This window comes from Canis aureus, chromosome 32 (assembly GCF_053574225.1).
Source record: "Canis aureus isolate CA01 chromosome 32, VMU_Caureus_v.1.0, whole genome shotgun sequence".
Classification (NCBI taxonomy): Eukaryota; Metazoa; Chordata; class Mammalia; order Carnivora; family Canidae; genus Canis; species Canis aureus.
In genome coordinates, this window is record NC_135642.1 from 33,056,635 (window position 1) to 33,079,074 (window position 22,440).

Below are 22,440 nucleotides of genomic sequence, written 5' to 3' on the forward strand. Positions count from 1 at the left end.
CGATCTGTTAAATTAATAATGTGAATTCCTTAATTTTATGGGAGGGAAGTGATCTTACATACTCCTGTTATTAATCAAAGTCATGAGTCACTAGTCCATGGAAATGTCAATTGCCTGCTTGCACAAAGGTTCAACTGTGAAGAATATATAAAGAAGTAATTGCCTTAACATACCTCAAAATGTTCTAGGAATGAGTGGACAACCAATTAAAATCCTCTTTATAAATTAAAGCCGGGGTTAAACTTTTTGTATAGTGTCAGAAAGTAAACATTTTAGGTTTTTGTGGGTCATAAAGGTATGTACTACAACCACTCAACTCTGTTGCTGTAGTAGGAAAGCAGTCATAGACAATATATAAACAAATGAGTGTTGGCTATGTTCCAAAAAAAAACCTTATTTACAAAAAAAGGTAACAGGCCAGACTTGGCTCACTAGGCATAGTTTGCTGACCCCAATGTAAGAAATGCAACTTATTAGATATATGACTCAAACATAACTTTGTATGACTAAAAGAAAAAACAAGAAAAACATTATATGAAAGCATTAGGATAAATAAATAGAATAAATATTTAGGCTGACTTAAAAAATACTTTAAAACAAAAACTTACATTATGGAAATGAGAAATGAAAAAACTCTTAGTCTTAAAAAAATTTTTTAACAACCTGGTATCTTTGGTTTATTCAAATTGTTTCATTTGAATATAGGAAATACTGTGTCTGAAAAGTACAACAAAAGCTTCTGTAGAGTAATGGTGACTAAGTCCAGTTCTTACTTAGTATTAATTCACTCATCTAACTATAAAAAGAAAATATAGTCTAACAAGAAATTTTTGAGGTTGTTTACTTGTCCTTACAACTTTGGTTCTTAAATGGAATTTTCAAAATGAACATGGCAGAGCTGCAATACATACTTTATAAACCATAAAATATGTAGGCAAGCTAAAAGGGGAAAAAAATTAAACATGCCATCATGTACTTGCTTGAAGCTCTTCTTTTTTCTGGGGCTCAACTGGCCAAAAAGGAGTAAATACACTACCACACAAGAATCAGAAGACAAAAGGAGAAATTTGATACAGGAGACAACATTTACATTTGCTCTTCTTCATATAATCTAATTTGAAATGCATAGTTACAATAGCATTTCACCCATACATGTTAAACCACAAAACACACATGCTGATAAATGTTTCCAGTATTACTATAGCTGTAAAACCCTAACACTTTAAAGACTTAGGGAGTAAAAAAATCAAACCATGTAATATTTTAACTAAGAAGACTGCTGATGTTGCTTTGGTATCCCTCCCACCATTTTTCACTGCAATCAGCTTCAGCTTAAGTATGAAAACTACAGTTAAGTAACTGCAAAAAGGTATCTTTCAGTGAAGGATGAGCTCAGTTTAACACAACTACAACAAGTCTTTAAGTATTTTTCAAAGTACCAAAATACCAACACATTTAACAGGCTTTGCCAAAAAAATCTGACAAGCTGCCATAAGAATTAAATTTGTTAGTATGTTTTAAGCGATCAGAATGATGATGACTGGCATAGATAAGCAGTTTATAGGTGTTTAAAGAACGCAAATGTCATACTATCTCTAATATACTAAACAGAAATATATTTCACCTATCTCTTTTTTTTTAATATTTAAAGATTTTTATTTATTTATTCATGAGAGACACAGAGAGAGAGAGGCAGAGAGACACAGGCAGAGGGAGAAGCAGGATCCATGCAGGGAGGCGACGTGGGACTTGATCCCAGGTCACCAGGGTCATGCCCTGGGCTGAAGGCAGCGCTAAACCGCCGTGCCACTGGGGCTGCCCACCTATCTCTTTTTTAAAGTAATTTATGACCTTTTGGCTTTAGAATTTAGCTTCTATGCCTCCATAGAGCTGAACAAGTTGACTGAACTAAATTTATTTGCTCACTTTGCTCTACCCCTTCCTACTATATGTGCTTGCTTGAACCAACTATGAAACATTAACGGGAGTGAGGGCAGAAGAAGCAATCCTGGTTCAACAGCATGAATCCTAGTATTTCCTTTTTTTTTTTTTTTTTTAAAGATTTATTTTTTTCATGAGAGACAAAGAGAGAGAGGCAAAAACACAGGCAGAGGAAGAAACAGGCTCCATGCAGGGAGCCTGACATGGGACTCAATCCCGGGTCTCCAGGATCACACTGGGGTGAAGGCGGCGCTAAACCGCTGAGCCACCCGGGCTGTCCAAATCCTAGTTATTTCCAATGCCAAATACTGAAATGATAGGCACAAGTCACTCCCAAGGAGCAGTTTCTGGAAGTACAATAAGAGCAACTAAAAACTGTATACAACCAGTAATTTTTACTGATATAACTATTTAACTTCAGTAAATGGGACATAATTAACTGCTGTTATAGCTAATTTTTTATTAGGTTTTAATAACTCAGGACCACCAAGAATAATTATTATAAAAGCTATATAAGGGGGAAAGTTTACATTTCCTCCTTAAAATATTAGAAAGGGATTAACAAGTGTGTAGAAGAATTCTCACTTGGCTGGACATTACTTTTCCTCCATTGCTCAAGTTAGAATCACAACACCTAAATGGCCCTAAACAATTCTCAGACATGGTAGGTTCATTTGCCCTACTGAAGATAGGCATACTAAAGGCTTATAGCATCTGGTCCATATTGGCAATAAATAATGAAAAAATAGGGTAGCTTGTTTTACCATTATTTAAGAGCAAAACAAAATTTAAAAACCACTGTGGTTAGAAGGTAGTCATTAAACATACATGATCTTTAAAAAAAATTCCTTTCAAAATACATTCTCCTAAATGTATTTTCAATGTCTATTTCTTTAAAGAAAGAAATCCATAATAAAACTAGCAAGTGTACATTTTCATTGTTTAATTCACAAGCTCTAGGATTCATTAGATTGAAAACTACTTATTTTCACTGTCCTTCCTAAAATAGTATTTCTACTTTCTAGTCACCTATTCCTAGGAACAAAGCCATCAGCAGATTCTTCTCTGAGAACATTAAAATGTAATGATTACTAAACTGGCACCATATTAAGTGATATCATAAAAATTTATATAACTAGTTTGCCTCCTTATCATAATTTCCTAAGTGGGTAATTAAAAAAAAAAAAACTTTTCCCATGAGGTCCTATGTTTTAAACAAAATAAATTCTAACAGGTAAATAGATTTCAGTACTACCTTGAGCTTTTTGGAAAAGGTGGTTTATCCACAAACAAAACTTAGATTAACAGTTTAATTCATTTGTATTTACTTAGATCTAAAACTACAGAAACTCCACATCTACATATAAGATAATTATTTGAAAACTTGAACAGGTAGCAACTCTAAGAAAATAATTCTTAAGTGTTAATCATAATTTCTCCTAAGGAATTTACACTCGAATTCCAGGCTATGCTTAATTCAAAGATAAATATACCATTTTCTATTTTATTCTACACATTACTTTGCCACATGCTGTCACTGCTAATATAGACTAAATCTCACATTTGTATTTCCATAAACAAGATAAGGATCTGAGAGAAAAGAACAATTTTAGCTAATGGACTATCATATTTAAATATAATTAGTATAGTAGGCGGCTCTTTAACTACAGACTGGATCCCTTATGCTACTTAAGTCTGGAATCATCTTCTCTCTAGCACCAAATGATATGCATTCATTAATAGAAATTTTAACAACAAGGTTCACCTGAATTAACCAAAAATTTAATTCTTAAGTCAGGTGGGTTAAGGAAAAGGATTCTCTCGCTAATCATGGCACATGAACTGCCAATTTTCAAAGAATTAGAAAATAATAAAGTACATATTACACATTAAACATTATTTAATTTTCTTCATATCACAAATACCTTAAAATTTTTTAGAAACCCAACAGCTATGTCATACTCTCCAAAGACTTTCCAAGAAAGAAATTTCTAGTGATTATTCCTAATATTTCTGAAAAATTATTCTCTGTATTTTAATTCTAATTAAAAGACAAAATATTGTCATATTTTATTCTATAGAAGTACCAACATTTCTTCTTCTAAGTTATAAACACAAAAACGAAAAAACTGTGTGCATTTCTTCCCCTTATTCCTTAGTTTTCCCTCATTTCTCAGTTTTTCTCCTATGGCGGGAACCTAACATCCTGCCAAGGAAGCTATGAAGAGAAGGGTTTCCCTTTTTTTTTTTTTTTTTTAAGGGTTTCCTTTTGAAGTACAGAAGATTTAATATCATAGGAAAGATATTTTGCCACAGGCTTTTAAAAAATTGCCACTAGTGCCAATTTTAGACATCTCATTTTCACAACTGCAGTATAAATGGGTTTAATAAAAGTATCAATTAATAGAGAATAATATTTGGGACAGTTTTCAGTTATCCTTAATTTAGATTCTCTGAAACTGCTGTCCTTTCCATATATTTGTATATAGAACCAAGAGTTTAAGTATATTATTCACTAAGATAGAGCTTCTAACAAACAAGCTTAATTAATGCCTGATAGCACTCTAAAACTGTTCCTCATGGGAAAATTTCTGCCTAGAAATCCTAAGTTCATGCTTTACATGCTTTATATTAAGCAGAACAGAGGAAAAAAGTGGAAACTTTCTAAAGTGTGCATGCATATGTAGGAGGGTGAATGGAGGAGAGTTCTCCCTGAAACACCTTTTCAACTATGGCAATTATACCAGTGAACTAAAACATGGCAAATCATGTACATAACCCCCGTAACGTAAAGCACTGCTTCTGGAGTTCCATAGGACTTTTTACAAAGTCAAAACACATGACAAATGAGAAACAGAACTGATTATTAATCCTAGACACTTCTATATTTTAAAAGAGTATATATTTTAAAGAGAATGATCTTCCTTTTAAGTCTTTCAAGATGTTTCTAAATTTGTTTCTGCAATAATGCTTCAATGACAATCATATCTAAATCATCAGATATAAAAACAGCTACTTTATTTAACCAGATTTTCAATTTCTTAATACCTACCTCTCTTTTTATGAGATGATGCCAAGTCCAAATCAACATTTCGTCTTCCACTCTATTAAGTTAAAAATAAACAATAAAATTTAGTTGTTTTATATGTTTTAATATTAGAATAAAAATATATATAATTATAGCAATGTGCTACTTACTACTCAAATCAGACTAACATACAAAGTCCTTAAAAACCCACTGAAAACAGCTCTAAGAAAGTCCAAGTATGTAACTCTCAGATACTAAAATACAAAGTCAAGGTATACACTAACAAACATTAAAAGTAGCAGAAGTTTTTCTTTGTTGTCATGTTTTCTTCTTTGGAACCTTTGTCTTTTATTTTCCAAATACACTATGATCTTATTAATACCCTCTAGATGTCTAAAGCTCCCACTAGTAAAGTCCCATTCTCAAAAATTATTACTTGCCCTATTCTCAACTTACATTCTTTTCAAAAGCCTCACTAGTCTTCGCTAGGTGTTTAGAGGAAGAGAATCTGATGAATCCATACTAACAGAAAAATAACAGTCCTAAACCTTCTAGCAGTATTTTAAAAGATTTTAAAATGTTTTTAAAAGCCTGTTAAATATAGAAATCTCAAATTGGTGAAACTGCAGACTGTTATAAAACAATGAAGGCTTTCAAGAAGAAGTATATTTCCATTGGGGCGGGGGTATAGACAACTATCTACTTTGCTTATGCAGCCAACCAAAGACAACCCATAGACAGCTTATTTTTGCACGGACTTGACATTATCGTCTTAGGAATTTCATTTGTATTCTATCACACAATAAAAAAAAATTGTGGCAAAAAGAAAGGCTGAAGAAATGACAAAATAGATTGATTTAGGAAATGCCATTATAGAAAATTGTAACTTGGTCACACACAGACACATGTACCTACACTGTGGATAAACACATTTTGTCTTACACACACACACACACACACACACACCAAAAATAAGTATAGTGTCAGATCATTTGGTGCTGGACAAAATACCAAATGTCACAACAGCTCCTGAAGACATCATGCAATAGAACATTTCTATCACACAGTACCTTCATCATGAGGGTTCATGGAAGAATTTTATCTCAGGCCTCAGAACCAGAACTTTCTGTGTTTCCCTTGAACAACTGGTTTGCTTCTATCTTTTAGACACTGAATCATGTAAGTCATTATTTGCTCTTCCTATTTGGTGATCCACTTTTAGCAGGACATCACATGATATGTGCTGAGGTGTATACTTCTGAGAGCTTTAATTCTCATCTTCTTTCAGCCCTAAATCACTCATCTAATTTAGGCTTTTATAAATTATTTATTTTTAAATACTAAATCAAATCCTCTGAGAAATAAGGGGGAGAAGGAATAGATATTATAGTACAAAATGTTGGTATGACAACTAACAAATAGTTAAACTTAGGTTTAATTAACTTTGTTGAGGTTTTTCTGTTTATTAAAAGAAGCATATAGTATATTATGTAACACTCTTTTTAAAAAAAGATTTTATTTATTTGAGAGAAAGAGAGAGTGTGTGTGTGAGTGAGCATGAGCAGGGTTAGGAGGAGACAGAGGGAGAAGCAGGTTCCCCGCTGAGCAGGGAGCCTGACACAGGGGCTTGATTATAGGGCCTCATGACTCGAGCTGAAGGCAGATGCTTAACCGACTGAGCCATCCAGGTGCCCCTCATGTAACACTCTTTATAAAAGAAAGATAAAGATGGAACACTTGGGTGGTTCAGTTGGTTAAGCATTTCGTGGTTTTGGCTGAGGTCATAATCTCAGGGTCATGAGGTCGAACCCTGCATCCACCTCCACAATGAATGCAGAGTCCTCTTGATATTCCCTCCTCTTCTGGAGAAGAGGAGAAATCTGCCCCTCCTATTCTGCCCCACCCACTCATGTTTGTGCTCTCTCTCTCTTAAATAAAATAATCTTTAAAAAAAATAAGGAAAAAAAAAGATAAAGACTTAGTATTAACTGGTTAAATTTAGTTATTTTAAGAAAGCATTTCATCCACTCATAATTCAGGATAAATGAACTACTACTAGATATCAAGGATATGAATGGTAATCCTGAATAACCTCAAACAGAAGAATAATATATTTTAGTTGGATTAACCCAAACTGCCCCCACTGCTTGTTCCCCTTCACTTATACCAAGGTCTCTAAACTGAAGGCTTAACCCAGGTCTCCTTTCATCTGCAAAAAAATCTGCTCTGATTCTAGACTTTCCTACCTTTCACAACACTATCTTTCTAAACATTCCATGAGGAAAGATGATCAAGAGCAAATCTTTTTCAAAAATGAGCTTCCTCATCTTTTAAAAATTGTATAGAATCTAAATGAACAATTTTGGCAATTAAATCTCAGGGGCAACACACCTCTACTGATCTTTCCGTTATGTTTTGAAAACATATTTTTTTTTGAAAACATAATTTCTAAACGTTTTAAATTATATTACCAAACTTGTTCTGCACAAGAACCCAGTTGAAGCCAGTACAACAAGTAGTTTTATTCCCCATTTCAAAGATAATGAGGCAAGGGCTCAGAAAAGTTAAGCTTCTTGCCCCAGGTCAAAATCAACTGTAAATCTTAAACTTACTGTGATTAAGTCAGATTTCATTGTTTGTTTTCTAAAAGTATGTCGCTTTTGGGATGCCTGGGTGGTTCAGTGGTCATGATTCCGGGGTTCTGGGATTGAGTCCCTATCAGCTCCCCACAGGGAGCCTGCTTCTCCCTCTGCCTATATCTCTGCCTCTCTCTGTGTCTCTCATGAATAAATAAAATCCTTAAAAAAAATAGTAATAAAAATAAAAGTATGTTGCTTTAACTACATCTATCCTCATCTTTTATCTTTTCAATAAAAATGAGTTATCAATCTTTTACAGTATGCTTTACATATTATTAAAGGTGGTGCTAAACTGCTGAGCCACTGGGGCTGCCCCAAAGACCTGAATTAAAGTGTAGAAAGCACAGAATGGGCACCAAAATTTGACCAAAATAGATTAAACAGCAATTCAGTCATTTAAAAAATAATTTAGGGGCAGCCCGGGTGGCTCAGCAGTTTGTCGCCACCATTAGCCCAGGGCGTGATCCTGGAGACCCGGGATTGAGTCCCACGTCCAGCTCCCTGCATGGAGCCTGCTTCTCCCTCTGCCTGTGTCTCTGCCTGCTTCTCTCTCTCTCTGTGTCTCTCATGAATAAATAAATAAATAAAATCTTTAAAAAAAATAAACAATTTAGTGACTGCCTATAGGTGCTTGCAATATAGCAATAAATGAAGCAGCAAAAATTCCTGCCCTCAAGGAGCTTATATTCTAATGTTGGACAACAGAAACTTATTGATAAACAAAAATAATAAGTAGATTATGTTAGGTGCAGGGTGGTGGTGGTGGGGGGACCAGTAAAGCAAAGTGGACAAGGAGTGAATATGAGGAAAGGAGGGCAAACTGCAATTTTAAATAGAGGAGTCAAGGCAGGCCTCATTGAAAAAGTAGCATCAGAATGAAAAGTTGAAGTGAGGGAATTAGCCAGGCAGACAACAGTATTCTAGGGGGAAGAAAGGGTCAGGTAAAGATGATAAGGAGAAGTTGTGTGGTATGGTCACAAAAAGGCCAAGATGCCAGTGTTATAGAAGGAGAGTCATCAATTAAGGACAGTAGTAGAAGAGATCAGAGTGATAGTGGGGCCAGCAAACATAGAGTCTTATAGGCCCTTCTAAGTTTTCTACACTGAGAAAAAGTGAAGTCACTGGAGGTTTTGAGTAAAGAAGTGACATGATTTGTGTTTTAAGATTACAACAGGGTGGGGAAACTAGATAATGAGACTGATCAGAATGGAAATATAAACAGAGAAATCTCAGAAACTGTAAGACTGGGAAGTGAACTGGGAGCACAAGATACAAATGGTAATGAAGAATAAAAGGAAGAAAAACAAAACATCATGATAAAATGAAACCTGCTTAAAGACACAGTTAAGCCTTCTTTAGAGGAGGAATCTTTTATGTTTTTACATAACAGCTTTCTGTTCATGTACCACTTTATACCTTTCAAAAATATTTTCACATCCATCATCTCAATTCATAAAACAGAGAAATTTCATAGCTAAAAATGGAGCTTAGAGACGACTCAGTCCAAAAAACCAGTTTCTATTTGAACTGTCATGTGACATGACCAGTCTCACAGCTGTTCAGAAGTAGAATCAAAGCCAGATGCCAAGTCTCACATATTGCCATAAACACAACAGGCACTAATGTCCTCCCATCACACAATTCTCTGGGACACTAAGGGTCCAAAGAAGTCAACTAATAAATATAGATTATTCATGTACAAGACAGAGAAACAGCCAAAATGAATAGCTATGAACTCTAAGTTCAAAGCTACTCAAATAGAAGCAATATCTTAGACAGGTTTCACACTATAATTTACCTGTCCCACTATAGCATATTTTACTTCCTGCTTCTTAGGTAAATCATCATCTCACCTGCAGTCCAAGTCCTGGGTTTTTTGGGTAGGTAACTAAGAGCTATTGAACGATTTCAAATAGAGCTATAAACAGACTTGTGAAATGTAGAAGATGGGCACAAAATATGAGGTTTGAGCCTTCTGGATTAGTCTAAGCAAAAGAGAAGGAGAGTTTGAAACAGAACAGTGGCAAAAGGGAAAGGACATATTAGAAACAAATTAAGGGTAAAATTTTCAAGACTTGACTAACTGAACTGCAGGGAGTATGGGAATTTACAAAGATGAGGAAAATGATGAAATCATTTTCATCAAAAGATGAATCCTGGGTAGTTAAGAATATCACCTACTAATATAGGAAATATAAGACAAGATTTGAGAGAAAGATGAATTTATTTTTGGATAGGTTAAGACTGGGATAACCTCATTTTCAGGTGGAATGTCCATCAAGAAGTCAGATATATGAATTTGAAGTTTAAGAAGAAGTCAGAGTTAAAGACAGAAATCTGAGAATAATTAACATATAGATGGTAAATATCTGTGCAGTACAGCTATCATTTCTCTTAAAAGTTCTTTTTTAAAAAGCTCTTATATTTCTAATCCAAACATATATTACTGTAACCAAAGTCTTACGTATCTATATCCTGAAAATAAAAATCCCTCTTTACTGAATCTGGGTATACCTACCAGTGCATAACCCTCTTCATCTGATTCAGGCTGAGACAAATCAGATTCACTCCTCGATTTGATCAGTCTATAATTTGGACTTGTGTGGACTAGCCGGCTCTCTGCAGTAAGACTTTCACTCCTGTCTCACACGCACAAAGAAAAGTTTTTCAATTTGGATGGTTAGTGAACATAAAATTGAATGGAACTAGCAGCACAGAGATAATACACACACAATGATAAGTAATCATATCTGTCAGTGGGAAATCCTGACTCATATATGCACAAAACCCTTTATAGTTATATTAAATTAACTTGCATGCCCTAAATTACAGAGATGCAAATAACTTCCTGTTTGTCAACTGCTATTGTTTATATGTATGAAAAATTATGCCTCGTTTCATCAGAAATTTATATTCCAGGCTGAGTCAATATCGCTCTTTATATTACTTCATTACATTAATATGTTATTTCACCCTAGTCAATTTGTATTTCCTCCCCCATGTCTGTATTAATTTCAGAAGACCACTACAACTTTGAGAATCAAGTATTTCAGTGCATAAAGTAACAAAGTCAAGTAATATTTTAAGTTTCTAGTCAGTCCCACCTGGTCATAAGTCCACCCCCTTCAGAAGCACTTGTTGAAGGCTGCTGCAACTGTCCTTCTTCCTTTCGCTTCTGAAGCTCATCAATCACAGGACTTACTCCTAATATTAACAGGGCACACCGATGGATCACAGAGTTGCAGGCAGCAGTGTATACATCCTGACCCTCAGGAAGGTCTGTGCTGACCCTTCGCTCTTGCTGAGACTGAGGAGGTGGATCATCAGCTCGAGTCCCAGACCCTGCCCCACTGTTCATTCTATCTCGATCTCGACTACGAGCTACTTCACGGGCTGAGAGGAAACACTGAAAGATTTCTGTAACATGCAACACAAAAACAAGGTCTTAACACATGGGGAGAGAAGAGCAAAGAAAAATAACAATAAAAATAGTCATAAAGTTTGGATCAAAAACTTACTGAAAGAGGGAAAAATTATTTTTAGACATTAAATGCAGATAGTAACTAAGTTAAAACTATATTAAACACATGTAAAATAATTAACTTTTCACAAAAATTACAACAGGAAGTACCTATGCCTTTACAGAATTTAGATTTGATTTATTCTATTTCTACTCTTATTAATGAGTTAGATCACTGCTTTCCAAAGTGTGGCCCCAGACCAGAAGCATCATTATCTGGGTACTTGTTAGAAATGCAAATTACTGGGCCCATCTCAGACCTTCTGATCAGAAACTGAAGGCATGGGGCCGGCAATCTCTGTTTTAGCAGGCCCTCCAGCTGATTTTGAGCTCCACTAAAGTTTCAAAACTACTGGGTTAGATAAAAATAATTGCATATTGGGATCCCTGGGTGGCTCAGTGGTTTAGCGCCTGCCTTTGGCCCAGGGCGTGATCCTGAAGTCCCGGGATCGAGTCCCACATCAGGCTCCCTACATGGGGCCTGCTTCTCCCTCTGCCTGTGTCTCTGCCTCTCTCTCTCGCTCCTAAATAAATAATCTTTAAAAAAAATAATTGCATATTTCTGAAATGTTCATGACCTCAGTATGAAAATATCAGATTACAAAAGAAACATAAAATCTAAGTTGTATTAAAGTCTATATATATAATTCCTGACAGCTACACTTTGCTATATCTCAAACACATCTAAAAAGCACAGCCACTAATGTTCTTTGCTGAAACATAATATGGTTATACTATACAGCCAAGATTGCCTCCAGAGTCAAGTGGCATCATCAAGAATGTCTTATCTGATACCAACCTTTCCCAATTCACAAGTATAAAAAGTCACTAGGTTTTAATAAGGTTCTGATGCAGTGGTAAATACTTCACAATAGGAAAATAATTTTTTGCTCAAATTTGAAATGAAGACACTATTCTTATTGGGAATTCAAGCAGAAACATTGGTAAATTACTAGATTCATCTGTTGATAATGAAGTACAAACTTTAAAAATGGATTTTATATGTGTATTTTATAGAATTATTATGACAATATTTTCATATGCTGCTTAAAGTCTCTTACTTCTGTAAAAATCACAGCAACAAACAGAGTACAAAGCTGAAAATCAGTTAAAGTAATTAAGAGAATGGTCACTAGAGTTTTGGGCAGATTTCACTCTAATTCCAGCTACTATTAGAGTGGCCCTAGCACATAATTTTGCCTCCTTAAACCTCAGTTTGCCCATCTTTAACATAGGTTAAGTACTAGAGTGCATCTCATTAGACTATTGTGAGGATTATCAGCTTATCTAGGAGAAGCATTTGACCCAGTGTCCAGCAGGTAATATAAGTGCTCAAAAACCATAGCTGCTTTAAGAATTACTGCTCCCTGGATGACTATTACACTTTCTTTTACTATAATTGAGGGTTATATTTTGTTACTGTGTTTTCCCCTTTGGACTTTGCTTTCCAGAATTTCTAAACTAAGTTTTAAGTTTAGGGATCCCTGGGTGGCGCAGCGGTTTGGCGCCTGCCTTTGGCCCAGGGCGCGATCCTGGAGAACAGGGATCGAATCCCACGTCAGGCTCCCGGTGCATGGAGCCTGCTTCTCTCTCTGCCTGTGTCTCTGCCTCTCTCTCTCTCTGTGTGACTATCATAAATAAATAAAAATTAAAAAAAAAAAAAATCTTAAGTTTAACTGCAAAGGTTCCCTCAGCCTAGGTTTTTAAAATATAATTATTCTCCTTCCCCATCTCCAATTCCCTTTTCCCTCTTGTTTTTTTAATGGGTTTTGGTTTAGGACCATCTCCCTAAAAGAACACAAAGAAATTGATAGTAAAGTGTCAATCAAATTGATTGATAGATACTGACAATCCCAATACCAAGCTAGTCATAATGTTCTAGTCTACAGAGTGAATACACATTTTAACCTGAAATAGCCAAATCACTCAAAAGATACTAACAAGTGATTAACAGTATTGCTATTTCCTTTTAAACATCTAAATTATTATCTTTAAAAATTATCTGTTGACTTGGAATATACAAGTATGAGAAGTATTATTCACCCAGCCAACAGTATTCTCATGTATATTCTTGTTCTCTATTGACAATGGCAGTACAGTCAGTGGATGAAATTTATAATCTTAAAAGTGTAAACATACAAAAAATAACAAGGTTCTCCTAGTAAGCGCAGAAAGGATCTCTCTTCCTCACCACACAGAGGCCGGTCAGGCCAATGGACAAATTGGCACCCTCCAAAACAAACTGTGAATGACCTTATCCAGTCACTCACGGGCATCATTTCATGCATAAGACTCAGTGGAACAATTACTGTTTCTAAAAGCCTGCTTTCAGAACTTTTCAGCACAAAATAGGCAATCCAATAGTTCAAAATGGAACTAGCACAGTTTTAAGAGCTGAAACATTCATTAGGTGATGTAAATTCTGATCACCAGTACAATATTAAATCCTTTTTGAAAAAACGGAGAGAAATTTTTGCCTTTCTCTTCTCCAGTTTCCCTAACAGAAAGAATGCCACAATGTGTATCTGTGAAGGAAGAAGGGTGTACTCACTGCCAGCTGTCATCACTTCATGTTCCCGTTCTTCTTCTTCATCCTCCGGCTCAGGATGCCCCTCTTCCCTGTCTCGCTCAGCCTGTTCTTCCATTTCAGCTTCTTCATCAATGGTCCGAGTAAATGAATGCTCCTGAGGGTCAACATCTGCAGAGTCCTGGTTTTCTGAGATCTTAAAGAAATAATACTATACTGAATATATTTTTCAAAAACTTGGAAAACTTTATTAAAGACCTTGATTTTTATCATGGAAAATACTGCTAATATTAGTAACACATGAATTTTTACTCCAACTACCCTAAAGATACACTGGATAAATCTGAAAAGATTAGAAAGAATATACATACACAAGATATGTATAGAGACTACCCCTACGCCCTCCTATCTTCAGTATCTAGATTAGAATGTCATGTTATAAATTGACTCAAATTTATATTGCTATTCAGCTATAAATTCCTAGAGCTGCAACGTAAAGATGAGTGTAAAACCAAGCATAAAAGGTAATTTAAGAACACGAATTTTTATACCATTCAGTCTCCCTCAAGCTGTATATGTTATTATCACTCTGTATAAATGTTTAACAATTCTAATTTAAAACAGTATTTTTTTACTTTTTTTGGTGAGAATATTTAAGCTCTACTCTCTTAGCAATTTCAAATATACAAATAGTACCGGTTTTTTTCTTTATTTTGTTTTCCCCTGAAGAAACCAAAAATTAGAAATCTGATAAGGATGATATTACTTTTCTTTCCTATAGTAGTTAAGCTACCTAGCAGTCTCCTGGAGGATAGAGTCCTTGTAACAGATGTTAAGAGTGTCACAAATACTGTAATAGTATATATCATCTCCCTCACAAATTTTAGTATAAAGTACAAGTGAAATATTTTATTTAATGCATAATATAAGTTATTTTGTGATTGTGTAAGTCACTTATCCCTATAATGTGAAGTTTCAACTCTAAAACTCAACAAAATGGCAAATTAATACATTTCAGGGACTTTCAAGGTCACTAACAAATAGATCCACAAATATTAAATCAGTGCAGGCCAAAAGAATACTATAATTCAAATGCAGAGATAGAGTCTGGTTTTTAAAATCTAAATCTTAATAACAAGAATACAAAGCATCTAATGTATAAAGCTTTAAAGTAAGCATTTCTGAAGGCAACGTATTATCCAATTTTATAATTACAGGATCATGTTATCAGAATTACCAAGCACTTTAGAAATCACCTATTTTTGTTGGAAGAGTAGCTTTGGAGCATTTTTTTTTTTTTTAAGAGAGATAGATCGTGCATGAGAGTGCAAGCAGGGTGAGGGACAGAGAGAGAGACAGAATCTCAAGCAGGCTCCAAGCCAGTATGGAGTCCTACACAAGGGGTTCAGTCTCACAACCCTGATATCATAACCCTGACTGAGATCAGGACCTATACTGATATCAAGAGTTAGACACTTAACTGACTGACCCACCAGGCATCTCACTTTTGGAGCATTCTTAATAAGAGGTTTCAATCTTAAACACCAGTGGTGGACAACTCTAAGAAGGCTCTTCTCCTTATATTCAGCTAACAATGATTCTTCATTCAATTTTTAAAAAAGATTTATTTATTCATGAGAGACATATATATGTGTGTGTGTGTATATATATCTATATATATCTATATATATATATAGAGAGAGAGAGAGGCAGAGACACAGGCAGAGGGAGAAGCAGGCTCCATGCAGGTAGCCTGATATAGGACTTGATCCTGGGTCTCCAGGATCATGCCCTGGGCGGAAGGCAGATGCTAAAGCACTGAGCCACCCAGGGATCCCTCTCCATTCAATTTTTCTCCTTTGGTGTTACTTATGCCCTCTGGAACAAGAAACACTTATTTCCTCTCCTACAGGGAAGCTTTATTTTTAAGGCAGCTATCATGTGACTCCCTTTTTCATTTCCCTAGGCTAAACATTTTTGACACTTCCAGTTCTTATATAAGATGACTTTCAGACCTTTCAAAAATCCAAGGTAGCTCTTGTTAATGTCCCTCATAAATTATAACACCCCAAATTAAACAGGATAATTCAAATATAGTCTGATCAGCATAAAATAAAGGAATACTTCATATGATGTGCACAGCCCAATTTGTTAGTATTTACACAGCCTATGAATATACAAACTCTCATAGCAGCCATATCGTTTGATAAATATAGGGTTAAATAAACCTGAAATCTTTTACTCACCCAATTTTTTCACCATATAAAGAAGTATGTACTCAATATTTATTGAACATCTGCAATAATCAAGGCACATTTTCCCCCTCACATAAATCAATATGGAGCTATCTCTCACAGCTTGCAGAAAAAACAGAAATTAACTGATTTCCAACTTTACCCATCTGTCTCGTGATGATGACCTGGTCTGAATAAGTTCAAGGTTCTTGCAAGCAAGTAAACGACTTCGAACTTTGTACACACAACGGTACACTTCTGATAAGCTTTTACCAGGTTGATATCTAAATAAAGAACCAAAATAGAAAAGTTACCTAATTTCTAACATCATGAGAGCAAATATTTGTCTGAGGATAGTTTTAAGTTACTTGCCGGCTTTCTCCACATGCTTGGCTAAGTAAATTTGTGTGTTTCAGAAGAGCTGCAAGAACAAATCTAGACACGGTGTCCAAAAGTGACTCATTACTTAAAGTTGCACTGTCCCAATCTGAAAACAAAAATGATGCGCTGACATTTAAAAGGGCTCAGAAAACAGTTCAGAGTAATTTAATAGCTTTAGTAATCCAACATCTGAATGTTAATAGCTTTAGTAATCCAACATCTGAATGTTACCATTTTCCTAAACATTGTTTAACAAATGTACCTACTAGAAACCAGACACTGTTCTGTGTGCTAGGGATATAGCCGTTAACAAAACTAAGTCCCTGATCTCAGAGAATTTATTTTCTAGCTGGTGTGGGGAGCACCAATAAATATAAACATTAATATGATAGAAAAGTGCTATACAGAAAAATAAAGCAGGGTAAAGAAAACAGGGAGTACCATACTGTGTGAGATTACTATTTTACATAGGCTGGTTTGCAAAGGTCTCGGACAAGGTACAGGTGAGCAGAGATGTAGACAAAGTCAGGGAAGGTGCCATACAGAAATAGTGTCCCCTCAGGAAAAAAACTAGTGTAGAAGCCCTGAGGGTTCAAGAAGGCCACTATGAGTGGAGCAAACTGTGCATGCACAAGTGGTAGGAGACATTAGAAAGTTGGCTGGAGACCAGATCGTATAGGGCCTTTCAGGCCACTGCAAGTCCTTCAGATTTTACTCTGAGGGGAAATAGCACCATAAGAAGGCTTTGAACAGAGATACAATATGATCTGACTTGTGTTTCAAAAGGCTGACTGTAAAAAAATAAATAAATAAAAATAAAAAATAAATAAAAGGCTGACTGTGACTGCTGAGCGGTGAACTAGATAGGGACAGCAACAGCTGTACTGCAATAATTCAGATGAGAAATGACAGTGGCTCACACTAAAGCAGTAGCAGTAGAGGTAGTGAGAAGTGTTCAGATTCCCAATGTGTTTTAAAAGTAGAATTGACAGGATTTGTTGATTGATCAGATGTGCCAATATGAGAGAAGTCAAAGTTGACTAGAGATGTACTTAGAATGTGGCTGGCATTTACTGACACAGGAAGAACACTTCTGGAAAACAAGGAGCTACAATCAGGAGTATCATTTTGAGTACTGTCTGTTATATATCCTTGTGGAGATACTAATCAAGAGAGTAGACTAATGAGAGAATATATCTGGTATTTGAAGCCATGAAGTAGATATTGTGAATACCATAATAAAATGAAATGAGGTGGTTAAGAAAACAACATTTGGACACAGATGAGTATATGGAATAGAAAACCAAAACACAACATTAGATGATAAGAACTTTAATTCTTTAATTCCATGCTAGCATACTAGTACTGTACTTTCAAAATGTAGTACACTCATTAGATTCCAAATGAGAGTGGGAGGTTTATTGTCTGCTAAACTCTGTTAATTTGACAGATTTACCATGCTACTTAAAAATAAAACCAAACAAACAAAAAACATCCATGGAAAATATCAAGCCCCAAGTTTATTAGTTCTTAATCCCTTCTTAAAACTCCTATCTCAAGAGATAAAAATCTTCCATCTCAGTTTTCTAGTCATTTCTGTATGCTTAGGGAAAAAACTAAATTTAGACCTACCTATTACACAGGTTAAAAAAAAACAAACCTGACGATACAAACATGCCTGATTTTTTTTAAACATGCCCGATTTTGGGATCCCTGGGTGGCGCAGCGGTTTGGCGCCTGCCTTTGGCCCAGGGCACGATCCTGGAGACCCAGGATCGAATCCCACATCGGGCTCCCGGTGCATGGAGCCTGCTTCTCCCTCTGCTTGTGTCTCTGCGCCTCTCCCTCTCTCTCTGTGACTATCATAAATAAATAAAAATAAAAAAAAAAAAACATGCCCGATTTTAAGAAAATCTTACAGGCCACAGAAAACCTTAAAATGATAGACTATTACATAAAAAATTTTTCCATATTAGGTTCATGAGAAATCATCTGTTCAAGGGAATGCTTGTTGTTCTGACAGCTGCTATGATTTAAAATCAAACATGACCCATTTCAAGGAAGCTAATACTCAATTTAAAATGCAAACTACAGATCCCCCCTGCTGTGTTTCCACTTTGATAGAGACTATATTTCTATACAATTTTTAAAGTAATGGGTTCTTTTCTTCATTAAAGTTAAGGTCATTTCATATTAAGCACTACGGAATGTTTCCATTATTCAAGTATAGTCTAAAGCTACAGTATATAAGCAACTTAGCAAATGGAGCCCTACAATGAGTTTTTATTCATCTTATGTTTATATCTATTTTTTTAAAGTTCTAACTGCAATTAACAAGTGATGATATAAAAGAAAACCTAACTGCATGTTCTGTACAAATTATGCAAATATGAGAGAATATCAAAGAATACAACTTAAAAAGTATATTTTTTTCTCTTCCATTACCATACCTTTCTACTTCTGCTTGAAGTCAACACAATATAGAATGCATGAATGATAAATGAATGATAAACTGGATGAAATTAAACTTTCAAAGATATCATATCACAATGTTATTTTAAAGATCTGAGCAATATGTAACCTCATTTCATTTTTGTTACACAAAATAAAAGACAATAAAAGGTAAAAATGTATTTACTTTTACCATTTTTATCACAGGAGAAAGACAATTCAAATAGGGTGAAACTAAAATTATGACAAGAAAAAAATACAATGGAGAAAGACAACTCGGGATATGAGAGTCTGAACAATCAAGGTCACCATTAAAAATAAAAACATGGGAACTAAAAGGAAACCAGGTTTATCTTCTGAAAATTTGTACATAAAATTAACTTTATTAATCAAATAATATCAGAAATTGAAATAACACTACATACTTACATAGCACTTTAGTACTGTACTTCATCTTATTTCAAATTGGTGTTTTTACCAGAACTCTGTGGTACACAAGTGCTTTACAGCAAAAGAGAATGAGCAGGCCTAGAGCTTAGACTTGTACAAATGCATCCCTTTAGTTCTTATCCCAGAGCTTATGAAGGGAAGAGCTTCATTAAACAGACTCTTAAACTAGACCCATTTATACTGCAGAGAATCCTTTATTAAAATGTTTGCCTCTGGATTTATCTTTTATATAAATCTCAGTTTTCCCACAGCAGGTTTACTTAAAGTAGAATACATACTTAGCATATTTTCTACAATGAAGAAAAAGAAACTTATGTTTAATATTTTTTGTAAAATACTTTTTTCTATAAAAAATAAGGTGATCCCTGTGATTTTCTTTTCCTTTTTTTTTTTTTTTTAAGATTTTATTTATTTATTCATGTGAGACACAGAGAGAGAGAGAGGCACAGAGACACAGGCAGAGGGAAAAGCAGGCTCCACGCAGGAAGCCCAACATGGGACTCAATCCCTGGTCTCCAGGATCACATCCTGGGCTGAAGGTGGCGCTAAACCACTGAGCCACCCGGGCTGCCCTGATTTTCTATTTATATATATATTACATATATATTAGAATTATAAGCTATTTCCATATTTATCGACTTTATCTTCTTCATCTTACCTTTACTCACAGCATAATCCTGCATACTGATCCAAAGGCTTCGTGCAGGCTCTTTTGTACAACCCAATGCCAAGTCTACATAGACAGCAATTTCAGGCCGCAGCTTGTAATCAAAAGGCTTCTGTTCTTCATTGCCCGAAAGAGCTACTTCTAACAGGCAACTCATACATTTATCTAAAAATATTCAAGTTTACCAATTTTAAACCTGAGTAATTTTGGTGCTACAAATAAAAAAAAAAATCTTACCACTATTATTTAATCCATATGAAATAACACATTTCCAACTATTTTAAGTAGATGCTACAAAGGTAAAGTTCTTTAACATTTCTCAATCAGCAGTAATACCACCCCTTTAATTCCCTCCAGACAGATGTGTGACAAAACCTAACACCCAGGGAGGAGCTCTGGCATTTTGGCAGGCAGGAGCCAAAGAAGCTACATGTCCTATGTGTGAGCACGGTTCTGGAGAACTCTTTTGTTCAAAATGGAATGATGTCCTCACTGAGAAACATGGGACCACTAAGAAAGAAACTAGACAAGAATTTTTTCTTTTTTCTAGACTTAAGGGAAAATAATCAGGTAAGTATGACTCAAGAGAGAGCAAAGATCCCATGAACAGTTTCTCTATTGATATTTACATTTGTTCAAGTGGTTCCTAACTTTTCAATATTTTGGCATTCAGAATTCATTTTCCATTCATTCCTTTCCATTCATTCCATTCCATTCCATTTACTCATTTTCCATTACAAAAAAAAAATCTAAATAACAGGTTTGGAGGCTAATACCAAAAGTCAACTTATCCCATAATATAATTGAATCATCCTATATCTACAATTTTACAGAGGTATTTAAACATAAAATAAATAGCTTCATGATCTTATAATTTTAAAAACTGAAAGATACATTAAAACTGAAATTGATTTTATTCATATAAAGGCCAGTTAATTGACTAATATAAATATAATAAAAATATGAGGAAGGTAGAGATAAAGTTACTTTTCCTCAGAAAGACATTTGTGACTATACAGAACTAAACACTGATAGCACTGGAGCCATGTTTACAATGTTAAACCATGATTTTACTTTTCTTGATAGAACAGTATCTTAAGTATCAGTCTAGCATTCATCAATCATAGCCAGAATCACTGTCTGGTTCATAAACAAAATGATGAATATATACTCTCTATGTAGAAAAGGAAGAAAATCTTCAGCAGCTCTTCTCACTCCCACTCCCCAACCTTCCAAACACAAAGCAGAGCATGTGATTTTTGTCTTGGCTTCTATTTTTTGTTTTTCCTCTCTATTGAGGGAAACAAAATCTAAAATTAGGATTTCTCTTAGACGTTCCTTCTTGGGCACTCTCTGAGTCTCTCTTTCTTTCATCAGAGGAACAATGAATTTTAGGTCAATAAGACCACATAGGCTATCTAATTAGTTCCTTATTTTATGAATCAATAGAGGCCCAGAGAGATTAAAGAACCAATCCTAAATAAAACAACTAGATCATCTCTTCAGGAACTGGAAAAATCTTCATGTTCAGACAGTCTGAGAAGCTGGGCTACCAGCAGAGAAGACAAATGGGATATGAGGCAGGAAAGAGAAACCCCAAAGTCACCATAAATGGGGAAGAAAAAATGTGATAATATACCAGGTAACATCTGCATGAAAGTAAGATAGGCTGGGAGGAGAGGTACGGTCTGTCACTCACATCTGGGAGGTGCTTAAAAACTGAACACTGGCAAGTCATGGTAACCTTACAGAGCTTTACATTCTTTGAAGTGGTTTTATAACTTTCAAGCCCCAGAAAACAAGTAACCAAACATATGCCCATTTTTATGAGTCAAATGACTTGCCTAAAATGAGTGATAAATAATGACAAGGTGGGACCAGATCTACATTACCCTTTTGGGGTTTGGAGGCTCTTTTAACTATACAATGCTGTAGGATTCACTTCTTCAAAGGGCTACAAGTCATGTTTCAGATTCCCCCATCCAGCTAATGTTTCACTTGTTTGCTATCAGTTCTCTATTCAGCAAACCCAGAATAAGAGAAATCTTCAATGGAGGTACAAACACAAGCATGTATTTTAAATATTGTAAAGAAGCACATTACCTAACTGAGGGATGTCCATTTCTACACCATCACTAAAAAGTGGTGTTTTCATCCAATATGCAGTGTCCTGTTCCTCTGGAGACACAGGGGAGCCCAGAAGCATACCACCAAGACACCGCCCAATAAGGAGAGCAATCGTTCTTTCCAGATCCACAAGCCACACCCAGGACTGGGCTGGCTGAGGTAATGGCATGCCAGCAGGATCAATCAGTTCTGGCCCTCCTAAAGATAAAATCATTAGTAATTGTGTCTATCTTCGTATTCAAGGGTTTGAATCTTTCTCATTTCTATTGCACTGCAATATGATAATGAAGCAAACTAAGTTTACATTGAAAACTTAGAACACAAAAAAAAAAAAAAAAGAAAACTTAGAACACTTTCTGTATATACTCTCTTTACTAGGCTAACTTAAAATACATTCAAATAAGTTTGCTATCAAATAAAAATTTCCCTTTTGGAGTTCCTAATTTTAAGATAAACATTAAAACAGTATATGACA

General features: G+C 35.2%; 1 protein-coding gene and 1 long non-coding RNA gene across 11 annotated transcripts in view; one reads left to right on the forward strand and one right to left on the reverse strand.

Moving 5' to 3' along the window:
- LOC144303354 (uncharacterized) overlaps nucleotides 1-14,222 on the forward strand; it is a 39,689-nt gene extending 25,467 nt beyond the window's left edge. Inside the window, exon 5 of one of the 2 annotated variants that reach the window (XR_013370430.1) lies at nucleotides 13,621-14,221. This is a non-coding gene — a long non-coding RNA (uncharacterized LOC144303354). Of the gene's footprint in view, nucleotides 1-13,620 lie in introns of both variants that reach the window. The other variant, XR_013370431.1, reaches the window with a different exon arrangement.
- Nucleotides 1-22,440, reverse strand: part of HERC1 (HECT and RLD domain containing E3 ubiquitin protein ligase family member 1) — a 184,014-nt gene that overhangs the window by 83,567 nt on the left and 78,007 nt on the right. For 7 of the 9 annotated variants that reach the window (XM_077881389.1, XM_077881393.1, XM_077881391.1 and 4 more), the window contains exons 18-25: nucleotides 21,942-22,163; nucleotides 19,830-20,003; nucleotides 16,262-16,376; nucleotides 16,053-16,173; nucleotides 13,680-13,851; nucleotides 10,713-11,052; nucleotides 10,127-10,247; nucleotides 4,994-5,045 (exon numbers count right to left, since the gene is read on the reverse strand). In XM_077881389.1, coding sequence (XP_077737515.1) covers nucleotides 4,994-5,045; nucleotides 10,127-10,247; nucleotides 10,713-11,052; nucleotides 13,680-13,851; nucleotides 16,053-16,173; nucleotides 16,262-16,376; nucleotides 19,830-20,003; nucleotides 21,942-22,163 — 1,317 coding nt within the window. The remainder of the gene's footprint in view (nucleotides 1-4,993; nucleotides 5,046-10,126; nucleotides 10,248-10,712; nucleotides 11,053-13,679; nucleotides 13,852-16,052; nucleotides 16,174-16,261; nucleotides 16,377-19,829; nucleotides 20,004-21,941; nucleotides 22,164-22,440) is intronic. The other 2 variants (XM_077881396.1, XM_077881394.1) reach the window with 1 other exon arrangement.